Raw genomic sequence first — 18,637 nt, forward strand, 5'->3', positions numbered from 1 at the left:
GAACAAGCAGGAGGGCCTCAGTTAAGAACAGAGTAGGGGCCCCTCTGAGCACCAAGGGAACAGTATCTGGGCTGTGTGTTCACACCTGCGCACACGAGCTGGCCTGGATGCCAAAGCTGGGATTCAGGGCCGGCCTATGTGGCTTGTGCAGAATGCCACCACCTTCTGAGAACCCACTAGGTGTCAGGCCTTACTAAACTCCAAGGGCTTATTTTATTTGGATGTTGCAATGGGCTGACGAGGGAGGCACATGTCACAAACGGGCCATCAAAGGGAAGCTACAGAGTTTAACTGATCCAAGGTCACACAGCTAGTAAGCGGTAGGGCAAGGATTGGAAGCCTGGAAGTTCAAACATGAGCGCTTGTGCTAACCACTGCCCACACCATCTCCTCTCCGGGCTTCCTGGTCGGGCGCACGGGACACGGGCCTGTCTGTGCCTGTGGGAATGTGCAGGGCAGGTGCTCCCCTCAGATGGCCACGGGGTCACCCCTACCTCCACCGTGCTGGCGGGCATGGCTGATGGTGCAGCGCCAGATCTCAACTTACAGAATAATCCCTGGGCGCCTGATTCTTGGGGTATGGTGGCAGCCACATCAGGGCTTATCCCTCAGCCCCACCGCGGAGAAAGCTTCCAATGCTCCCTGCCCCAACCGCAAATCCCCTAATGGGCTGGGAGCCTCCCAGGTGTGTGGGGAGCCAGGCTGGGCGGCTTCTCCTGAGCCAGCAGAGGCCTGAGGCCCAGCAGAGGCCCCGCCTCACAAGCCCGCCCATCCCTGAGCAGCCTGCACCCCCACACTCGCCTCGATGTCCCTGACGTTGTGCATGAGCTGGTAGGCAATGTCCTTGCAGCCCTGGCTCAGGGCCTCCGGGGGCATCTCGTTGTCTGAGTACCAGTCCCGGTCAGCAGAGTGGGCGTAGGCAGCACTGGGGGTGGCGTGGTTCACTCTCGTGGTGGTCACAATGCCCACAGACTTCCCTGGCATGTGGGAGAGGACAATTGGGGATGGGGCTGTCCAAGCTGTCTTCTCCTTCCCTCTCCTGACTAAAGACTGGCCTCCCATCCATTCCACTGACTGCCTGGGCCTCAGTCTCCCCACCAGTCCTGCGGGGATTGGTGGAGTGGGGGGCGGTGGCTTCTGAAGATCCCGACAGCACAGCTCCCTTTACCTCTGTGGCCCTCCCCTCCTTGATGGCCCTTGAGCTGTGAACACCTGGGCCGGGGTCCTCCCTTCCATCATGCACCCTGCAGAACCACCCCTCCACAGGAAGCCCCCCGGCTGCCCTGCAAGAACACAGGGGACCTCCTAAGGGCTCTCAGGTGGTGTGGCTCTGTCACCTTGTCAGTCAACCTCATACCCTAACCCCAAAGTTCCCAGGACACCAGCTAGGGCCCCCACTTCCAGGGAGGAAGGGCGAAGTAGACACTGATCTCCCATGGGGCCAGCACCAGGCTACGTTCTTTACCTTCCTCACATCATACGGATAAGGGGGCCATGTTTTCACGGCCATTTTATTGTCAAATAAATAGACTCAGGGAAATGAGCCGGGACTGGAACCCACATCTGAGTAACCCCCTAAGCCACTAGCCTTCCTGATCATGGAAGGGATTCCATGAATATCCCCCAGGCTCCCAGCCACCAGAGCTGGAAAAGCCCTGGAGAGCATCTTTCTCTGCCCTCTCCCCATTATCCAGTGGGGGCAGACTGAGGCCCAGACAACACAGAGCCGGGCCCTACTCCCTGCCACTACCCCCACTCACCAGCATCCTTGGCCCAGCGCAGGATGGAGGTGACCTCGTTCCCCTGAGTCGTGTTGCACTGGGCGCGCTGGGTCGCTGCGCTCACCCCCACGGTGCCCTCATTGGCCTTCACCCCACACAAGTAGGCAGTAGCAGTACCTGCGCTGTCAGGGACCTGAGCGTTGGTGTTGTACGTCTGCGGGTGGGAAAGGGGGCGTCAGGAATCGGCCAGGCCTTGCTGGTGGCCTTCACCTCACCCCCACTCACACCCTGAGGACTGGGGCATGATGGAGACAGAGGGGCCTCCTGTGGCCTTGGCGAAGCCCCGCTACCTCCCGAGATCCCCCCAGAGCCACAGTATCACCTAGCCACTTGTGTCCTGCCCCCATTCCCTGTGCCCTGGCGGCCAGGGCAGCGGGAAGGGGTGAGGGCAGCCCTCCAACAAACAGGCAGGGGGGTGGGGGCCGGGTCACTCAGGCCTCTCTCTGGGCCTGGGGCTGTGGGAGCCGGCAAGGGGATGGGGGAGGAAGGTGAGTCCTGGAGAAGGGAGCGGGTCCTTGAAAAAGTGACGGGGGCGGGAGGCTGGGAAAAAGGGAGGGAAAGGGAGGGGGCAGCAGGATCTAGAATGGGGAAAAAGGCCCCCCTCCCTCCCCCATTCAGACCTCTAGTTGAGACCCCAAAACTGTTTGCCTGTCTTCCTTCCCCACCAGCCTGTGAGCCACAGAAAAAAAATCCCAGCCCCTGCCGTTCTCCCAGAAGTGAGCCCTGGGCCCGACCCAGGGTGTCCAGAGGATGTTCAGTACATAACGGCCCCAGCAGGGACCCCAGTGGGGACCCCAGCAACAAGAACCGCCACCGCTAATCTATCACCGGAGGCGCCTGGGGAGGGAATGAATGCAGCAGGGCCGGCGCAGAAGCACATGCGCCACGGGGTTCCGCAGACAGCAAGGACTAAAGCAGAACAGCTCCTCGGGGGTGTTGGAAGCCAGGGGGGTCGGCGGGACAAGGGACTGGGGGAGAGCTGGGGGGCCTGCCGGCTGCTGTCACTTAGCCTGGACACCGGCTATGCAGACAGGTACAGTCTGTGAAAACTCAAGCTGCCCGCTGGGGCACGTGTGCTTTCCTCTGTGCCGGTTATGCATCAATCGATTTTTAAATCAACGACGAAGACCCTCAAGATCAAGTCTTGGCGAGCAGCTGATGCTATCCTCCTTTCACGGTGGGGCCACGGAGACCCCAGGAGGGCTGACCGCCTCACCCGCAGGCCCGACTCCCCTGCCCTTCCTCGGTGTGGCCAAGCTGAGAGGTGGGAGGCTTGGGCCCAGGGCGGCCGGAACTCACCTTGGAGAGGGCCACGTAAGGGAACTTGTCCATCTCCAGCCTGGTCTCCTCCCCGGGGTTGTGGTGGAGCTGACCCTTGAGGATGCGGGCAGCCGTCACCGTGGAGACACCCATCCCTGCCGCAGGGGAAGCGGGGGGCTCAGTTTCTCGGGCTCCTCACCTCTCCATCTTGGGTACCTACACTTCACTGGTTTGGGGCCAAGGCTGGCTGGGGCGTGGGCACCAGAGCACAGTTCTGTAGATGTGACTCGGTGGCCCCTTTCTCCCTCCCCTCCCCAGACCCTCAGGGACTGCCTGGCAGAGCACACAGACCTGTTGGGTCCACAGCCTGGCCCCCCATCCCCTTAAACATGCTCACCCCCCAGGCCCCAGCCTCTTCAACACAGCCTCCTTCCACCACAGCCTGGCTCCCTGAGCCCCTACCTAGGTGCCCCCACCCAGCCGTGTTCTTGGGGACCCCCAGGCCTCACCATCTCCCAGGAACATGATGACGTTCTTAGCCACATTGGTGTTGAGCTTCTGAAGCCTGAGGGCATATTTCAGGGTCTGCTGAGCTTGGTCTCTCCAGTACTTGGGGTCTTTCTCTTTCTCTGTAGAGACAGAGAGGCAGAGTTTTCTGGCAGGGGTGGGGGGCAGCTTCCCGTCCCCAGACATTACAGATACCCCAGCTTCTCGTGCCTGAGGGCAGGGCTGCCTGGACTTGGGGGTAGGGAGCCGGGGCTGTCTGTGTCCGCCAGCCATTGTATGGTCTGTAGACCTGGGCCAGCCCACGGCTCAGAGATACCAACCAATGTGCCCAGGGCCACACAGCTCTGGCTTCACCCCCCAGAGCCCACGCTGTTTCTTTCCACCCCATACAGAGACATTCTGCTAAGGCAGCAAATGAATTGTGCAAGCACAATTAGGAGGGTAATGTTTAATCTGTTCAAGAGAACAAACTACTTTCACCTGCAGGAGTCCCCAGAGGTATCCAGCCATCAATTATAAACTCTGCTTGGCTTATTCATTAAAGTCAGCAGAAACCTGACTTAGCAACAGCACCAACAGCAGCACTGGAAAGCAAGACTGCCTTTTGTTTTATGAATCCGATTTCAAGCCATCATGCACAATCTCACCCCTGTTAGGAGAAATTAGCAAAGAGGAGGATGTCCCGTGTCCCTAGTCTTGAGAAAACGCTCTTCTCCCCCGCCCCCGCACCCTTCACCCTGCCCCCGTGCATCCAGCAGTCAATCCTCCAATGGAAAGAACATAGCTGCAGTGCCTGACAGACCTCAGGGACAACCACAGCTGTGCCAAGGACCCCCGTGGGGGCAGGTCACACCTCTCTGAAACTCCCATTTCCTTCACTGTCAAATGCGGTTGTTTGTAGATTCCTCTCAGGGTCACTGTGGGGGGAGGGGGGCGGCCGTGTTCAATAAATGACATACTTGACCCCCAGGAGATTACCATCCCCCACCCCCAGGAATAATTCCATGCCAGACCTGGAATCCCTTGTTCTTCCAAGCAGAGGCCCCGCGCACTAGTCCGCGCCGCCTCCCCCTGGCAGCCTCCGGGGCCATCGCCCTAATGCAGGGCTCTGCCAACTTCACCCATTTCAGGCCTCACAGGCAGAGCCCCGTGCTGGAGGCTGGGGAGCCTTGGCCCTCCCATCCAGCTGTGCACCTTGAGGCAAATTCCCACCATCTGAGTTTCTGCCCCGAGGAAAATGGGAGTCCATAGCTTCCTAGAGGCAGTTTTAGGATTGAGATCCAGTCTCAACAAATTCCAGAGCCGGTGGTGGTTTTGATCAGGGCTGGTTCCCATCTCCTGCCTTCCTCCACACCTACTACAGTGGCAAGGCGTCGGTCAAGGAGCTTCTCTGGCCATTTGGGTGCGATCTGGGTGGTGATGCACTTCTTCCCGTCTTGACTTACCGACAACCAGTCCTTCCCGCCCCTTCCCGAACATCCGGGCAGAACCCCCCTTCCCCCAGGGGCTGGGCCGACATCAGCCTGCCCTGCATCCATTCCTTCTTGATTCCAGCTGTGGTCCCACTCTGCCAGGCTCCCTACTCTGGATGCTCCTTGTGAGACTGGAGAAGACTGGCGAGAGCCCTTGTCTATTGCACCAGCGCCCCCCCCCCCAGGGCCTGACCCTGAGAAGGGGTTAGTGGCTGTGAAACTGACTTCATTGTCAGAGGACTGGCTTAAGCAATCATGGCCTTGGACAACTGAGTATCAGGAGGCCATTGTTTTTAGAGAACATTACATGACATGCACAAATGCTCAGAATATAATGCTAGGGGAAGAGTACTTGTCAGTATGTACTGTACAATTCCATGTACATGAGTTCCAAACAGGCTCAATTCATGTGTGGTGGCAGGAGTAAGCCTAGGGCACTTCCTTCGGCTTGGGGGCGGGCTTGGTTGGGGAGTGCATAGGAAAGCCCTTAGCGTCCCGTGACTGCAAATGTTCTCTCTTAATCTGGGTGGTGCTTGCATGGGCATAAAATATGTAAGAACTCATGAGGCTATACATTTTTTAAATTGGTGCACTTTATAAGTTATACCTAATTTAAAAAAAAGAGGAGACAGTGTAACACCACTACACACCCATCAGAATGGCTAAAAAGGAACAAATACAAAAGACTGAACTGCTGAATATCTGAAGATTTTTTACATTGTTGCTTGTTCACCTTTTCACTTTTCATCCACCTGTTTAGCTTTCACTCGGGTGGGCTGTGAGTGTTGAGAAAGCAGGGGCGTGGTCCCACAGAGTGACTGGAGATCCCCAAGGATCCACACTGAAAGGCATCATGGGATCGAGAGGGGGCACAGCCTGAGACCCTGGCAGCTTGGGTTCCATCCCCAACCCTGACTTGCTGTGTCACCAGGGGAGGGCCAGTCCCTTCCCTGCACCCCAATTTCCTCATCTGTTGAAAATATTCTTCCTAAGAGCACCCACTCCCTGCCTAACACTGACTATACTGTGGGATTCCCACAACAGCCCTAAAGAGGAGGAATTTACTCTCTCCACCAGACAGGTAGAGAACTTCCACGCGATGGACTGAGCCAAGGTGGGCTCCCCTCTCCCGCTGGGACTGAGGCTGGGCGGCCCTTGGGGTGTCCAACCAGATACAGATCTAGGTTGATAATGTGCATGTGTTACTATAGAAGGGATGGGGAAAGAAAGCCAGTCTTGAGAAAGGTGAACGCAACTCCAAATCTAAGCCCAGTCTCCGCGGAGGTCTGAATTTACAGTGTAAGAACCCCTAACTGAAGAATTAACATAAAAACTTGTCTAGAATTAGTTGAAGAATCAAACACAACAACACTGCACCATGGAAACACTTCCATGTGAGTCTCCAATAAGAAACAAAACAAAACCAAACAAAACTCCTGTTGAATTCACCGGCAAAAATTATGAGCTATAAGGAAATGTTATCACCACGGGGGAGCATTAATTAGACAAAACCAACAGGAGGCTTAGCAACCCAAGACTTGGCATAGTTTATACCCTAATTAAGGAATAGGATCATCTAAAGAGAAAAGAGTGGCCTGTCCAACACTAGCACATGCAAGAGCAGAGCTGGGACCTCCTGCTCTGGGAACATGTGTTTCCAGCTGTTAGATCATTTGGATAGTTCTATGACCCTGAACAGAGATATTGCCCTCCTCCTACCCCACTGGCACCAAGTTTCCCCGCCCTTCTGCCTGGGTCCTCCAGCCTACCTGGCACAAAGGAGTTGGTAAGGCAGGTGCCAATGGCCAGCACTAAGAAGGGAGAAATCATGGTGCCCTCTCCAAGACCTGCTTTCTCTCTCCGGCCCAGAGGTGTGATCAACGTGGGTGGGAGGGGATGGGCTGGCAGTGGTCAGATGTTAATTGATGTTCCAATCCTAGAAATTAAAGGGAAAAAAAGACATGTGGGCCATAGCTCCAGAATTCATTCGTCCATCCACTTATACATTCACTAATTCATTCATTATTTGTTGAACATTGATCACCGGCCCGGCATGGGGCTGGGCACTGGGATGGAAACCCAGGCAGTCCCTCCCTCAGGAAGCTCAATCATGCAAACGGTCATGTAAGTATAATGAGCTTCATGCTGCAAAGTGGTTCCTTCCCCATTTCCCAGGTGAACTCCCACTTCCGGTCCATCTGGAGCCTGAACCCCACCAGAGTTCGGTCTTCCTGGGTAATGATTCCCAAACTGCAGCATGCACCAGAATCTCTTAGAAGGAAATAGGCCCAGGGTCCACCTGCCCTCACCCAGACTCCTGAGTGCATTTCTAACAAGCTCCCAGGTGAGGCTACTCCTGCTCCTGATTCTGACTAGTCTGCAGCCTTTTAATGACCCGTGTCCCAAGCACAACAGAGACAAAACAGAGTCCACCCTTTCTTACAGGGACAACCACATTTGCCACATTCTCTTCTAGAACTTGGCATTTACGGATATATACATATCCGTATGAGATATAAAACCTATAGGAGTGACCCAAAGAAGACTGGCTGCTAAGGGTGCCCATTTCTGGGTGGTGACATTTCGGAGGATTTGATTGCCTTTTCCCTGTCTTTTCTGCCCCAAATTTTCTCCTGTGTTGAGATGTTACCTTTATAATTTAAAAAAAACTGTTAAAACACACACACACACACACACACACACACACACACACACACACACACACGAAGGAAATACACCAAAACGTTAGCTGTAGTTTTCTCTGGGCAGTAAGACTATGAATGATGATTTCCTCTTCTTTTTATTATTACTTAATTTTCCAAATTGCCTAAAATGAGCATGTACTCGATGGCATAAGAAAGTTTTTAAATTGTGGTTATCCTGTCAGGATCACAAGGGGTAACCCCAATTGCAGCTGAGAATGCACTAACCCCATTGTGCAAAAATGTTGCTGAAAGAGGAGAGCTTTCAAAAGGCAAGTTTCACAGGAAAATATATTTCCACCAAAACCGAGGTAACAAATACTCTCCATTTGTTGCGGGAAGCAGCAGTGATGTACAACGTTCTACCGTTGGGTGTCATGTCAGTTAAGAAACCACTCTGCTGTTAGCAAAGAGGATCTCTATTCAACCTCAAAAACGTGCATGCTGGAGACGCCTGGGTGGCTCAGTTGGTTAAGAGTCCAACTCTTGGTTTCTCTCAGGTCAGGAGCTCAGGGTCCGGAGACCAAGCCCTGCGTCGGGCTCCCGAGCTCAGCGGAGAGTCTGAGATTCTCTCTCTCCAGCTCCCTCTGCCCCTCCCCCTGCTCTCATGCGCACACGCGCTCTCTCCCTCTCTCTCCCTCGTAAGGGAAAATACACACTGCATTTCAGTGCCCAGAGGTGAGGGCTCACCAGCACCTCCACCCACAAAACACCCAGAATTCACCAAAAGCACCATCCAATTGCACCCTTATGCTTTTCCACCTGCTTCCGCATCCACCTGGCTCCTTAATGGGAGGCAGTAGAGCAGGCAGGAACTAAAAGGAAACACTACATCTGACATCTACCAGCACTTAACTCTGAGAGGCATGACTTCTGATTTTTTTTTTTACTCTACCTTTTTCTTTTCTTTTTTTTTTTTTTAAGATTTTATTTATTTATTTGACAGAGACAGACAGAGCGAGAGCGGGAACACAAGCAGGGGGAGCGGGAGAGGGAGAAGCAGGCTTCCCGCCGAGCAGGGAGCCCAATGCGGGGCTCGATCCCAGGACCCTGGGATCATGACCTGAGCCGAAGGCAGACGCTTAACAACTGAGCCACCCAGGCGCCCCTACTCTACCTTTTTCAATTTTTTTTTTTAAGATTTTATTTGAGAGAGAGAGAGACAGAGAGAGAGCAGGAGTGGTGGGGAGGGGGTAGAGGGAGAGGGAGAAGCAGACTCCCCACTGAGCAGGGAGTCTGATGTGGGGCTCAATCCCACAATCCTGGGATCATGACCTGAGCCGAAGGCAGACTTAACTGACAACCCAGGTGCCCCTTTTTCAAATGTTTCTAGAGTAAACCCTAACATCAGAAAGAATGCTATTAAATTGATATACAGTGTCAATACACCACAATATTATTCCGAAAATAGCTTAAAAACCGGCTTAAAAAGGCTTCTTTCAGGAAGCCTCCCAGATGGCCACTCATTTGAGGATGCTACCTCTGAACTTCATACCACCTCTACCATTGTGTGTATGTCCCTGTTTTGAAAGTAATTCTTTTCTGGTCCATTTCCCCCACCACACTGGGAGTTTCTAAGGGCAGGGACTTTGCCTTGTTTGTCCATACTCCAGTGCTTGGCAATATTAGTAAATATTGACATCAGTTGAAAGCAAATGCTCTAAGGAGGAAGGCAGGGGGAAGGGAAGAACCACCCCCAAATCCTTCCTTTGTGTGTGCAGAGAAGTGCACGTATTGGCAAGTGCGTAGAGTATAACTAGGGTATCCATTCACTGCCAGGAGTGGGTGTAGATCAGTACAACCCCTTCGGAAAACTGGCGGCATCTACCAAAGCGAAAACATGCATATGCCCTCTGACCCATCTATCTCCAACAGAAATGCACACATGTGCGTTCACCAAAAGACCAGTATGAGAACATTCGCATCACCTCTGTTCATCCGGCCTCAGAACTGCTCCACCTTCAGCGGGATGGAGAAATACGCTGTGTGAGTTCTCAGAATGGAAATCTAAGCAACAGTCAGGATGAATGATCATGATCAACAACTCCACACAACAGGGATGAATCTTGCCAAGGTAAAGTTGACTGGCGGAAGCCAATCCAAGAGTACATAGAGAGTAATTCCCAAGATACAAAGTTTAAGGACAAAGCGAGGGGTTAGAAGACAAGACAAAGGTTATACTTGAAGGTGTGGAGACCGAAGGGGGCACAAGGGACTTGTGATTGATCTGCAGCCCAGTTACATGGGTGGATTCCATCTGAAAATGAAACAAGCAGTTGATGTGTAATATTGACACTTTCCTGCATGAATGCGTGTGTGTTTTATTTCAAGAAGATAAAAACAATACTAAGAGCTTAGGTAAACAATCTATAAACACAGACAGAATGCAAATGACCTATGTACTGCACGTCACTGTTTATGAAGGCTTCCATCATGATTTCTCACTAATAACCCCTACAGTGGACAGAGGCAGGCCTGTGATCTCCTTTGCGGGTGAGAAAACCAAGGCTCATGATAGTTCACCATGCACTGAAAAATAGGACTTAATCCTCTCTGCCCCTTGGGCCCAATACAAACAAGGAAATAAGGAAAAAGAAAAGTCAAGGGTGGCCCCAGGAGATCTAAAGGGCTCATCCGGCCTGCATGATTATTCTTATTTGTTTCTCTCCTCTGTCAGCCTGATGCTCTGGGAGAGTAAACACCATTTTCCCCATTGTTGAATCCCCAACCCTGTGCACACAGAAGCAGCTCTGTAAATGCTAACTTAATGAAAAGCCTCAAGATTCAGGCTGGAATGCTCTGAATTTTGGCCCCAGGGATGTGGCTTTGAGACCCCCTGTCCTAGAGACAGACAGGTGCCTTCTCCTTGTGCTTTCTCCCACTGCCTCTGCCTGAAAAGGAGAGGGGGCTGGAACCTAGGAGACCCTTCAGAAGCCAGAGTCTGCTCTGCGGGCTCCTCCTCTTGGCCCCCACCCCCACCCAGAGGCTCCAAGCCTGCTCTCTTGGCCCTGGTGATGGGCTCAGTGGGGCCCAGTCTGGGGCTGCAGGGGCCCCGGCTGCCCACCACCCTCTGCCAATGCTCTACTAGCTCAGAACGGAGTCTAGAGTGTGTGCCAGCCCCACTACCCCCCACCTCCCAGCTGGACCATCTCCACCAGGCTCCCAGCTACGTGCTCGGATTACTCATGACAAGTATGCAGAAGCCCTAACTGGGCTCTGGCCCCTGGAGGAGGAGCAGCTTCTTGGCAGGTCAGGAGAGGGGAGCAGAGGGGCTGAGCCTTAGCCCTGAGGACTGACTCAGCATCCCGGGGCAGAGGGCATGGGAGCCCCTTGGAGCCAGGCAAAAAGCCAGTCCTGGGTGGCTGGGTCCCAAAAGGTTGACGGCAATTGACAGATACAAATCACTATACCATTTCTTGGGCACTCATTTGGTACCGAACACTGTGCTAACTATTGACATCTGTGGTCTTACTTAATCCTCACAGCAAGTGTCATTAGCCTGTTTTACAGTTTAGGAAACTGAGCAAAGGATCTCAGCTAGTCCGTGGCCAAGTGTGATTCAATCCCAGGCTGACTCTTAACCTCTCTGGGCCTTGGTTTCCCCAGCACAGAGAGCAAAGAGAGACCAGTGCCCACCCTTTCTCTGTCCTGCCAAGAGTGAACTGTAGCCAAATGAGTTTAGGGCAGGAGATCTGGCAGGGGAGGGAGTTAGGCCCAGGCGAGTTCTCCTACCTGAGTGGCCTGGCCAGGCGGCAGGTGAAGAAGCAGAGGAGGCTCAAGGCCAGCATCAGGAGGAGGAGGCTGAGGACCGCCGTGAGGACCATGTCCAGGGTTGGGGACAGAAGAGTCATCTTGGGGCGAAGAGGGCCCCACAGAGCCCCCTGTACACACCCAGGCACACAAGCCTTGGATGCTCTCTGCAAAGCCTTGGGTCAGTGGCTGTGACCTGGCTTTGTTCCTTGGGGTTAATCTTTTAGGGATTAGCCCAGGAGGGATGAAACGGGATGGGTGGGGGGTGAGGAACAGCCCATGAAGCTCCCCTCCCCCCAAGCCAGGCCTTCCCCACCCAATGCCTGTTCGTTCAACTTTGTTCATTCATTCTTCATTCCCAAACATTGGAGTGAGCACCAGCTGTGTACCTGGTATCTGTTCTAGGTACTAAGGACTCATTGAGGGAACAGGATAGACAGGGTCTCTGTCCTCTTGGAGATTCCTGACCAGCCAGGGTAAAAAAAAAAAAGCACCTACTACACAGTAGCCATTGTGCTGGTCACCCTGTGGGATAAAAGCCGCAGAAGGAAGGGCATCCCCGGCCGGCCAAGGTCCTGACCCGTTATTTCTCTGAAGCAGCAACAGTGGCTGCTCGACCCCATTTACAAGCCCGGGAATGAGACTGCACTGAACCAGCCAGAGGGGGAAGCTATGTCCAGAATAAGAGGAACTGTTCTTATTGAGCACCCACTGTGTGCCTGGCCCCATGAGAAAGGCATTCGCATCCCCGCTTACAGGATGACGGAAAGAGAAGCTCAGAGGTGCAACCTTCGAGTTGGGATTTGAACCCAGATTGGCCGGCCTCCGCTGCCTGCCACCCTGACCCCTGCACGGCCCCAGAACCGGGATAACACCAGCCCTGCCGGACAGCAGCCTTCAGTAAAATCACCGGCTATCCCTGGAGAGTCAGCACACACAGGCTGGAGGTGGCTGAGCTACTGCCTGCCTGAAGGTCCCTTTCTGCTCCGGAGTCCCCTTTCCCCATATCCATCTCCCTTGGGTCCCAACAACATCTCATCAAGCCAGGATAGGGTTACAGTTCCCATCTTACAGATTCAGAAACTGAGACTCAGAGAAAGGAAGCCACTAGACATACCCAGAGCCCAGACACAACACCATCTGTGTGCCTATGAGGCCAGGCCTTTTCCAGCTACGCCTCCCATCACCTGGGACACCTCAGACCCCATGGTACAAAGCACTCACGGTTAGGGGAAGAGGCTTTTACTGTCTCGTGCCAAGGGGTCCCCTCTTTCTGGTCCCAGAAGGGCCACTAGGCTCACCATGAAAATAGGAAATCCAGTGGTATGACTCCATGAAAACCTTTTCTTTTTCAATGGGCCCTTCACTCAGATTGCATCAGACCCTCACAGCACGCCAGTGATACAGGCACGGTTGGCTTATTGGCCCCATTGACAGACAGGGAAACTGAGGCTCATCAGTAAAGTCACAAGGCCAGCACGTTTGGGCCAGGCACCAGGCTACCCCCCCCCACCTGTGTGACTTTGGGTCAGTCCCTGTACCTCTGAGCCTATACCCATCGCCCACTTGGGAGAGCACCTGCGGTGTACCAGACACTGAGTGGGACATGCTTGACCTTAGTTTAGTCCTCGTTAACAACCCTGAAAGCTAGATCATTTGTCCCCCCTTCCCAGGCAAGGGAAGGAAGGCCTGGGCAGTAGTGGGGGGAGGGGTGGACACGGTGGTGGAGATGATCCAGGCTCACACAAATGGAAGATGCTGACCACACCCTGCATAGGACCCCTCAAGGAACCTACCTGGAGGTCACCCGTGCTCCAGGCTCTCTCTACCACAGCTGACCTAGAGACCCTCCCTGTCCCATCCAGCTCCCCGGGGCTGGAACAGCTCTAAGACTCCCCCACCCTCCAGCCTCCCAAATCAATAGGAAACCCAAAGAGTGTCACCTTGTGCTCCCTAGCCTGACTTGGCTGGGCCAGAGGGCAGTTATTTGTCCCTAGGAAGCCTCCAGGCTAGAAGTCACAGCCCTGGAAAGTCTGGGCTAGGGAGGGTCCTTTGAGCAGATTTCCCCAAACCAGGCCACAAGAATCACTTGGGGGTGAATGCAGGGGTTGGCGGGGGGAGTCCCAGTTTCCTGGGGAGGGGGACAGACTGGGAAAAGTATAAGAGAGATGGAGGTATTCTTTACAGTGATTGGGAGGTAGTTAAAAGTGCGTGTTTATGTATCTGTACAACTCCAGCCAGGGGCTAACAGCCCCTGCCCTGCCTGTGTTGCTAGTTGCTGAGGACCTGATGAGCTTTGCGTGAAGGGAGCATAGAGAAAGAAAGGGTGTGGCTGATTCAAATTTAAAAGGAGATTAAAGAGACACACCAAGCCCCAAATTCCCCATTCTCCCCACAGGACCTGCTGAATCATTCTGTGAGCAGATGAGTTTGGGAAACACTGCTTTGCAAACTGTCCCATTGCCCAGATGGGAACACTGAGGCTGAAAGAGAAGAGACTTACCCCGGTTGCCCAGCTCCTCCTTCCCATGGACACACACAGGGAACAATCAGAATGAGAACAGGCGGAAGCCAGCACTGTCTGGGCTGTCACGCTGCGCCTTCCTGGCTCTTTTGAAGGAGCTGTGGCCGCAGGAAGTGCTGAGTGTTCCCTGAGCTGCCAGCAGGCTGGGGACTGGGATGGGGGTGGGGGGCCTGCTAGAGCACCAAACTGGGCTGCAGCAGCTGCCTGGGGAGGAACACTACAGCTGCAGGGTCAGAGAGAGGGGACATGGAATCCCTCTCTCAGCCAAGCCCGGCGTCTCTGGCAAGCCTTGCTGGCCAGGACTTTATTCATTCACTGACGTAGGTTATTTATGGCTGCCATGAAGCAGCCTCCGGGTGTAGGGCTCAGGAAGGAATGTGTGGTGGTCAGAGTGGGCTGCAGGTCAGACCCAAGGAGGGACTTCCCCTGAGGGCACTGGGCCAGATGCTGGGGACAGGGCAAGGCTCAGCCCTCCATGCGGGCAGAAAACAGATGTGCAAGTGCCCAGGGAGGCACGGTGTCAGCCCTGCTGTCTGCCAAGCCGTTGCGTCTTGAAGGCTCAGCTGAGACACCAGCTGTCCCCTCAGCACTTCCAGTCTCAACATCTCTGTACACAGTGTTCCCTGGTCTAGAATGTTCCCTGCTGTCCACTCCATGAAGTCTTCCCATCATCCTTCTACCTTGATAGCTCTGCAGAGCTGCCCTGCACCCCCGCCTCGGCCCATGCGGTGGGTACGACTCCTCCCCAAGCTCCCAAAACCTAGGTCACCCCATCAGAGCCTTAGAGAGCCACTGGCTGTCACCCCCTTACCATGGCGTGAGCTCTGCTGATGGTGGCAGCCCCATGGCTGGCAGAGCCGGGCGCATAGCTGGGCAGCCAGGGAATGTCGGTAGCTGGGTGAGAGGGCGGTGGGGTCAAGGGGTAAGTGGCTGAAGACGCAGCTCAGCAGCAGGAAGAGCAAGCCCTGGAGCTGGGGCACCGGGCTCAGACCCTGCCTCTGCCCCTCGAGCTGGGTAGCTAAGGGCCGCCAATCCCACCCTTCTGTGTCTCCGGCTTCTCATCTGCAAAGTGGGAGACTAACAGAAACCACAGCGTTGTTGTAAGGATTGTAGGAGTTAAAGTTAATAGACGGAGGGGCTTAAAACAGACCGCAGGGCACGGGAAGTGTTCGGTGACCGCCAGCCAGAAGGGATTAGGAGTCGGGGGAGGATGGACGGATACGCCAAGGACGGGCAGGGAGAGGGGCACATGAGGGTCTGGAGCAGGAAATGGACTGACCGTTCTCTGCTCACTCGGCCAGGCAGCTAGTTACCCTCAGGGCTTTCCCACAGACCTGCTTGTCTGGAAGGCCCCACCAGAGGCCCACTGCACAACTCCACGTGGCAGGAGGAGGGGGGTATTGAGTGAAGGGGAAGGGAGCAAGGTGCCAGTTCTTTGAGTCAAAGGGCTCCACGTCTCCACACGGGAGCAAATAACCCATCACGCAGCCTGACATGTTCTTTTCCTCGAAGGCGAGAGAGAGAACATCCAGGATCAGCCAGGAAGGTTCCACGGACGGAGTGGAAGGAAGGCCAGGCTGGAAGGATTGGGGGCGGGGCGGGTTGAGATGAACAGAGACAGAGGGTGCCCCTGACAGGTGGGCAGGGGGGGCAGCCCCGACCAGCCACAAAGGGCTCTCCTCGTGGAGCTCAGCCCGGTTGAGAGCATGTCCTGCGTGACCCTGCACAAGGACATGCCAGTCCATCTTACAGGTGCGGACGCTGAAGCTCAGGCGTCTGCCACTTGCCTGAGGCCACACAGCAGCGCTGGAATCAGAGGCCTCAAAGGCCTGGGTTCTGGAGCCAAAGCTTTTCTGGGGCTCCCTGGGGCATCTGGATGGTCTGGATGCCATAAGCTGGCTCGGTGGGCAGAGGACTGGTGCCAGTCATGGTCCAACTGGTGGGAGGGGAGCTGACACGGGGGTGGAGGGGGAGAGGTGGCAGGGCCCAGAAGCTCATGCCTAGGGCCTGAGATGGCTGAAGGCCTGGGCAGAGGGGGTCAGGGATGGCTGCTTTATGGGCACACAGGCTTCCACCATCCCATGGAGAGGACATGGGGGCGGGCATGTGCTGTGTCGTCTCTGAGGTGTCTGCCCACCCCCATACTTGGGTACACTCAGCACTCCTGCGGCAGGAGCCCCTCTGCTACCAGGACACCGGACTGTCCCATCCTTGTGCTCACAATGGACAACACGATAAGGAAGGACAGGGAGGGTGCACGCCTCCCCGGGGTCACACAGCACATCAACAGCAGGGACAGGGCTCCAGAGGAACCAGCTACGATGCGGGGGCTCTGACTGGAAGCACAAGGCAGTCCGTGAGCCTAGTGCCAGTGTCTTGGAATTCCAGACGTGAATGATCTGTGTCACCTGAAGAGAACCATTCAAACTGAGACCATTCTAAAAAAGCCCTCATTTCACTTTGTCATTGTGTTCTTAATCACAGCAAACTGTTTCATAGCCCTTACTATCTGCCAACCATTGTTCAGAAAACATTTACCCCCATCCACTCATTTAATCCCCTACAACCACCTGCCACGTAGGCACTACTATTACCCCCATCTTGCAGGTGACAGAGCAGAAGCACAGAGAGGTTAAGTCCCTTGTGCAAGGTCACACAGCCAGTAAGGGGCCGAGCCAGATTTCAGCATTCCTTGTGGATGTTTCTGTTTCCCGGGGCCAAGTGTAAACCCCTAAGCAGCCGGCAAGCCTAGAAAGGAACCACGTTTGCTCCAGCTGCAGCGTGGGTATTACGTGTCTGTGGATGAATGGACCACATGCAGCTACTATTGGGCTCGGGCTCCTTACACACTCATCCCATGTCACCCCAGTCCTCTGAGGGAGGACTTCCCCTTAACCCCACTTACGAAGAGAGGTGAGGTGAGGAGACTTACCCGAGGTCACGCGGCGTGAGTGAGCCTAGACACACACCTCCTCCCCGCCCCACCCCACCCCTACTCCAGCGGGTCCTCGAGCAGGTCCACTGGGCCACCCTGGCGCTCCCCACTCCCCGCCCCCCAGGCAGCCTTCCCGTGGGAGAGGAAGCCACCATTCCCTAGCCCCCACGGGGGCCCTGAGAGAGGCCGCGACAGCTCGGGATGGGGGAAATAGGCAGTGACCTTGTAACCTGCTGGGCAGCATCCCTGGGTGGCCCGTGCAGGGGGCTCACAAGCACTGCGCCGGCGTCAGGGCTGGAGTACACGGATGTCCGCAGAGATAGCATGCTGCAGTTGGCCCTGAATAAGCACGTCCCTCACATTCCCAGAGAACCGTCCAGCAGGAGGAGGAGACTCCTGCCCCTAGTGCATTTGCCGGGGACCCCAGGAGGTGGCAGGGCAGGGAGACTGCCTCGCCCTGCAGGAAACCTGAGACCACGGAAGTGAGGGTCCCACCCGAAGGGCACACAGCTCAGCAGAGTCCCCATCGCTTACAGGTTTCCTGACCTTGGGCACGTCACTTCACCTTTCTGGGCCTCAGTATCCTCCTTTGTCCCAGGCAGACCATCACCGTGTGTGCCTATGTCGCTGTACGATTGTAAGCACAAGAATACAATAAACCGGGAGATAATAAATGCCCCGGGCTTGGCACATTAAAACACTCAACACTAGCTGGTAGTAACGGGCAGAACAAACATGCCAGGCCCCTTCAAAGCGCTTCACATGCGCTGACTCGCCTAACCCGCACAGCAACCCTCCCGAATGGGCCATCATTGCTCGCACGGTAGAGAAGTTCAGTAACTTGGCCAAGGTCACACAGCTATGAACAGGACACTATGGAGATGGAAAGGGAGAGACTCTTAATGGAGCACCTACTATGTGCTGGAGCTTTTGGTTCCGCCTTCCAAGGATCCTATGAGGTGGGAATTATCAGCTCTGGGTCAGGAGACAACACTGAGATTCAGGAAGTAGGAGGGAGGAGCAGGGTCACACAGCCATCGCGTGGGAGAGCTGGGATCTAGGCCAGGCCTGGCTGGCTCCACAGCCAGTGTACTTGCTACTGCCCCCATCCCAGCCATCTGCCAGGACAACTTCCATCACCGGTGGCAAGAGCCGAGGCCTCTGCCACCCCAGGTGCAGGGAGTCCCGCGTCAACGTGCCGGATGATCTCGTTCCGCCTGCATATGCATGCGCACTGCAGTCCTGGCCCCGACTGCTGCAGGGCATCCGTTGTGTGTGTGCCCGGCCCCTGCCCCAACTGCCCCACCACCCCACCACCGGCCCTGAAGTCAGGCTGCTCCATCCGCCCCCTGCCAACTCCCCTTGGGCAGCCTCCATAAGGGGAGGGGCTACGCTTGGTCACATTGTCTCCCTCCCACCCTTTCCGGGTTTGTAACTCCTCGGAGAGGCTGAGATGGGCAGGGAGCAGCCCAGGGGTACAAGTCAGAGTCCTGGCCAAATAGTCAAGAGTTGTTTCTTCCTCTGTGAAGCAGGGATAATGCATGCCACTCTGCCTCCACGATCAGCTTCTTGGGAGGTAAGGAACTTTGCGAACTGTAAAGTGCTGTGCAGATGTTGTGACGGCTTTCCACGGCTCCCCTTCTGTTGACCATAGTGGGTATCTGCTGGGATCTCTGGCCACCTGGAATCCATTCCCCCTTCCTGAC

The 18,637-nt window shown here is 55.1% G+C and overlaps 1 protein-coding gene across 2 annotated transcripts in view; it reads right to left on the bottom strand.

Annotated features, from left to right (window-relative positions):
• Window positions 1-18,637, bottom strand: part of ALPL (alkaline phosphatase, biomineralization associated) — a 55,155-nt gene that overhangs the window by 11,043 nt on the left and 25,475 nt on the right. The window contains exons 1-6 of one of the 2 annotated variants that reach the window (XM_025856437.2): window positions 17,847-17,865; window positions 6,790-6,956; window positions 3,551-3,670; window positions 3,081-3,196; window positions 1,761-1,935; window positions 802-977 (exon numbers count right to left, since the gene is read on the bottom strand). In XM_025856437.2, the coding sequence (XP_025712222.1) occupies window positions 802-977; window positions 1,761-1,935; window positions 3,081-3,196; window positions 3,551-3,670; window positions 6,790-6,850 (648 nt within the window). In that variant the 5' untranslated portion in view covers window positions 6,851-6,956; window positions 17,847-17,865. Of the gene's footprint in view, window positions 1-801; window positions 978-1,760; window positions 1,936-3,080; window positions 3,197-3,550; window positions 3,671-6,789; window positions 6,957-17,846; window positions 17,866-18,637 lie in introns of those variants that run through there. The other variant, XM_025856436.2, reaches the window with a different exon arrangement.

Source organism: Callorhinus ursinus, unplaced genomic scaffold, assembly GCF_003265705.2.
Source record: "Callorhinus ursinus isolate GAN/ISIS: 27379988/994484 unplaced genomic scaffold, GSC_fseal_2.0 scaffold18, whole genome shotgun sequence".
Taxonomy (NCBI): domain Eukaryota; kingdom Metazoa; phylum Chordata; class Mammalia; order Carnivora; family Otariidae; genus Callorhinus; species Callorhinus ursinus.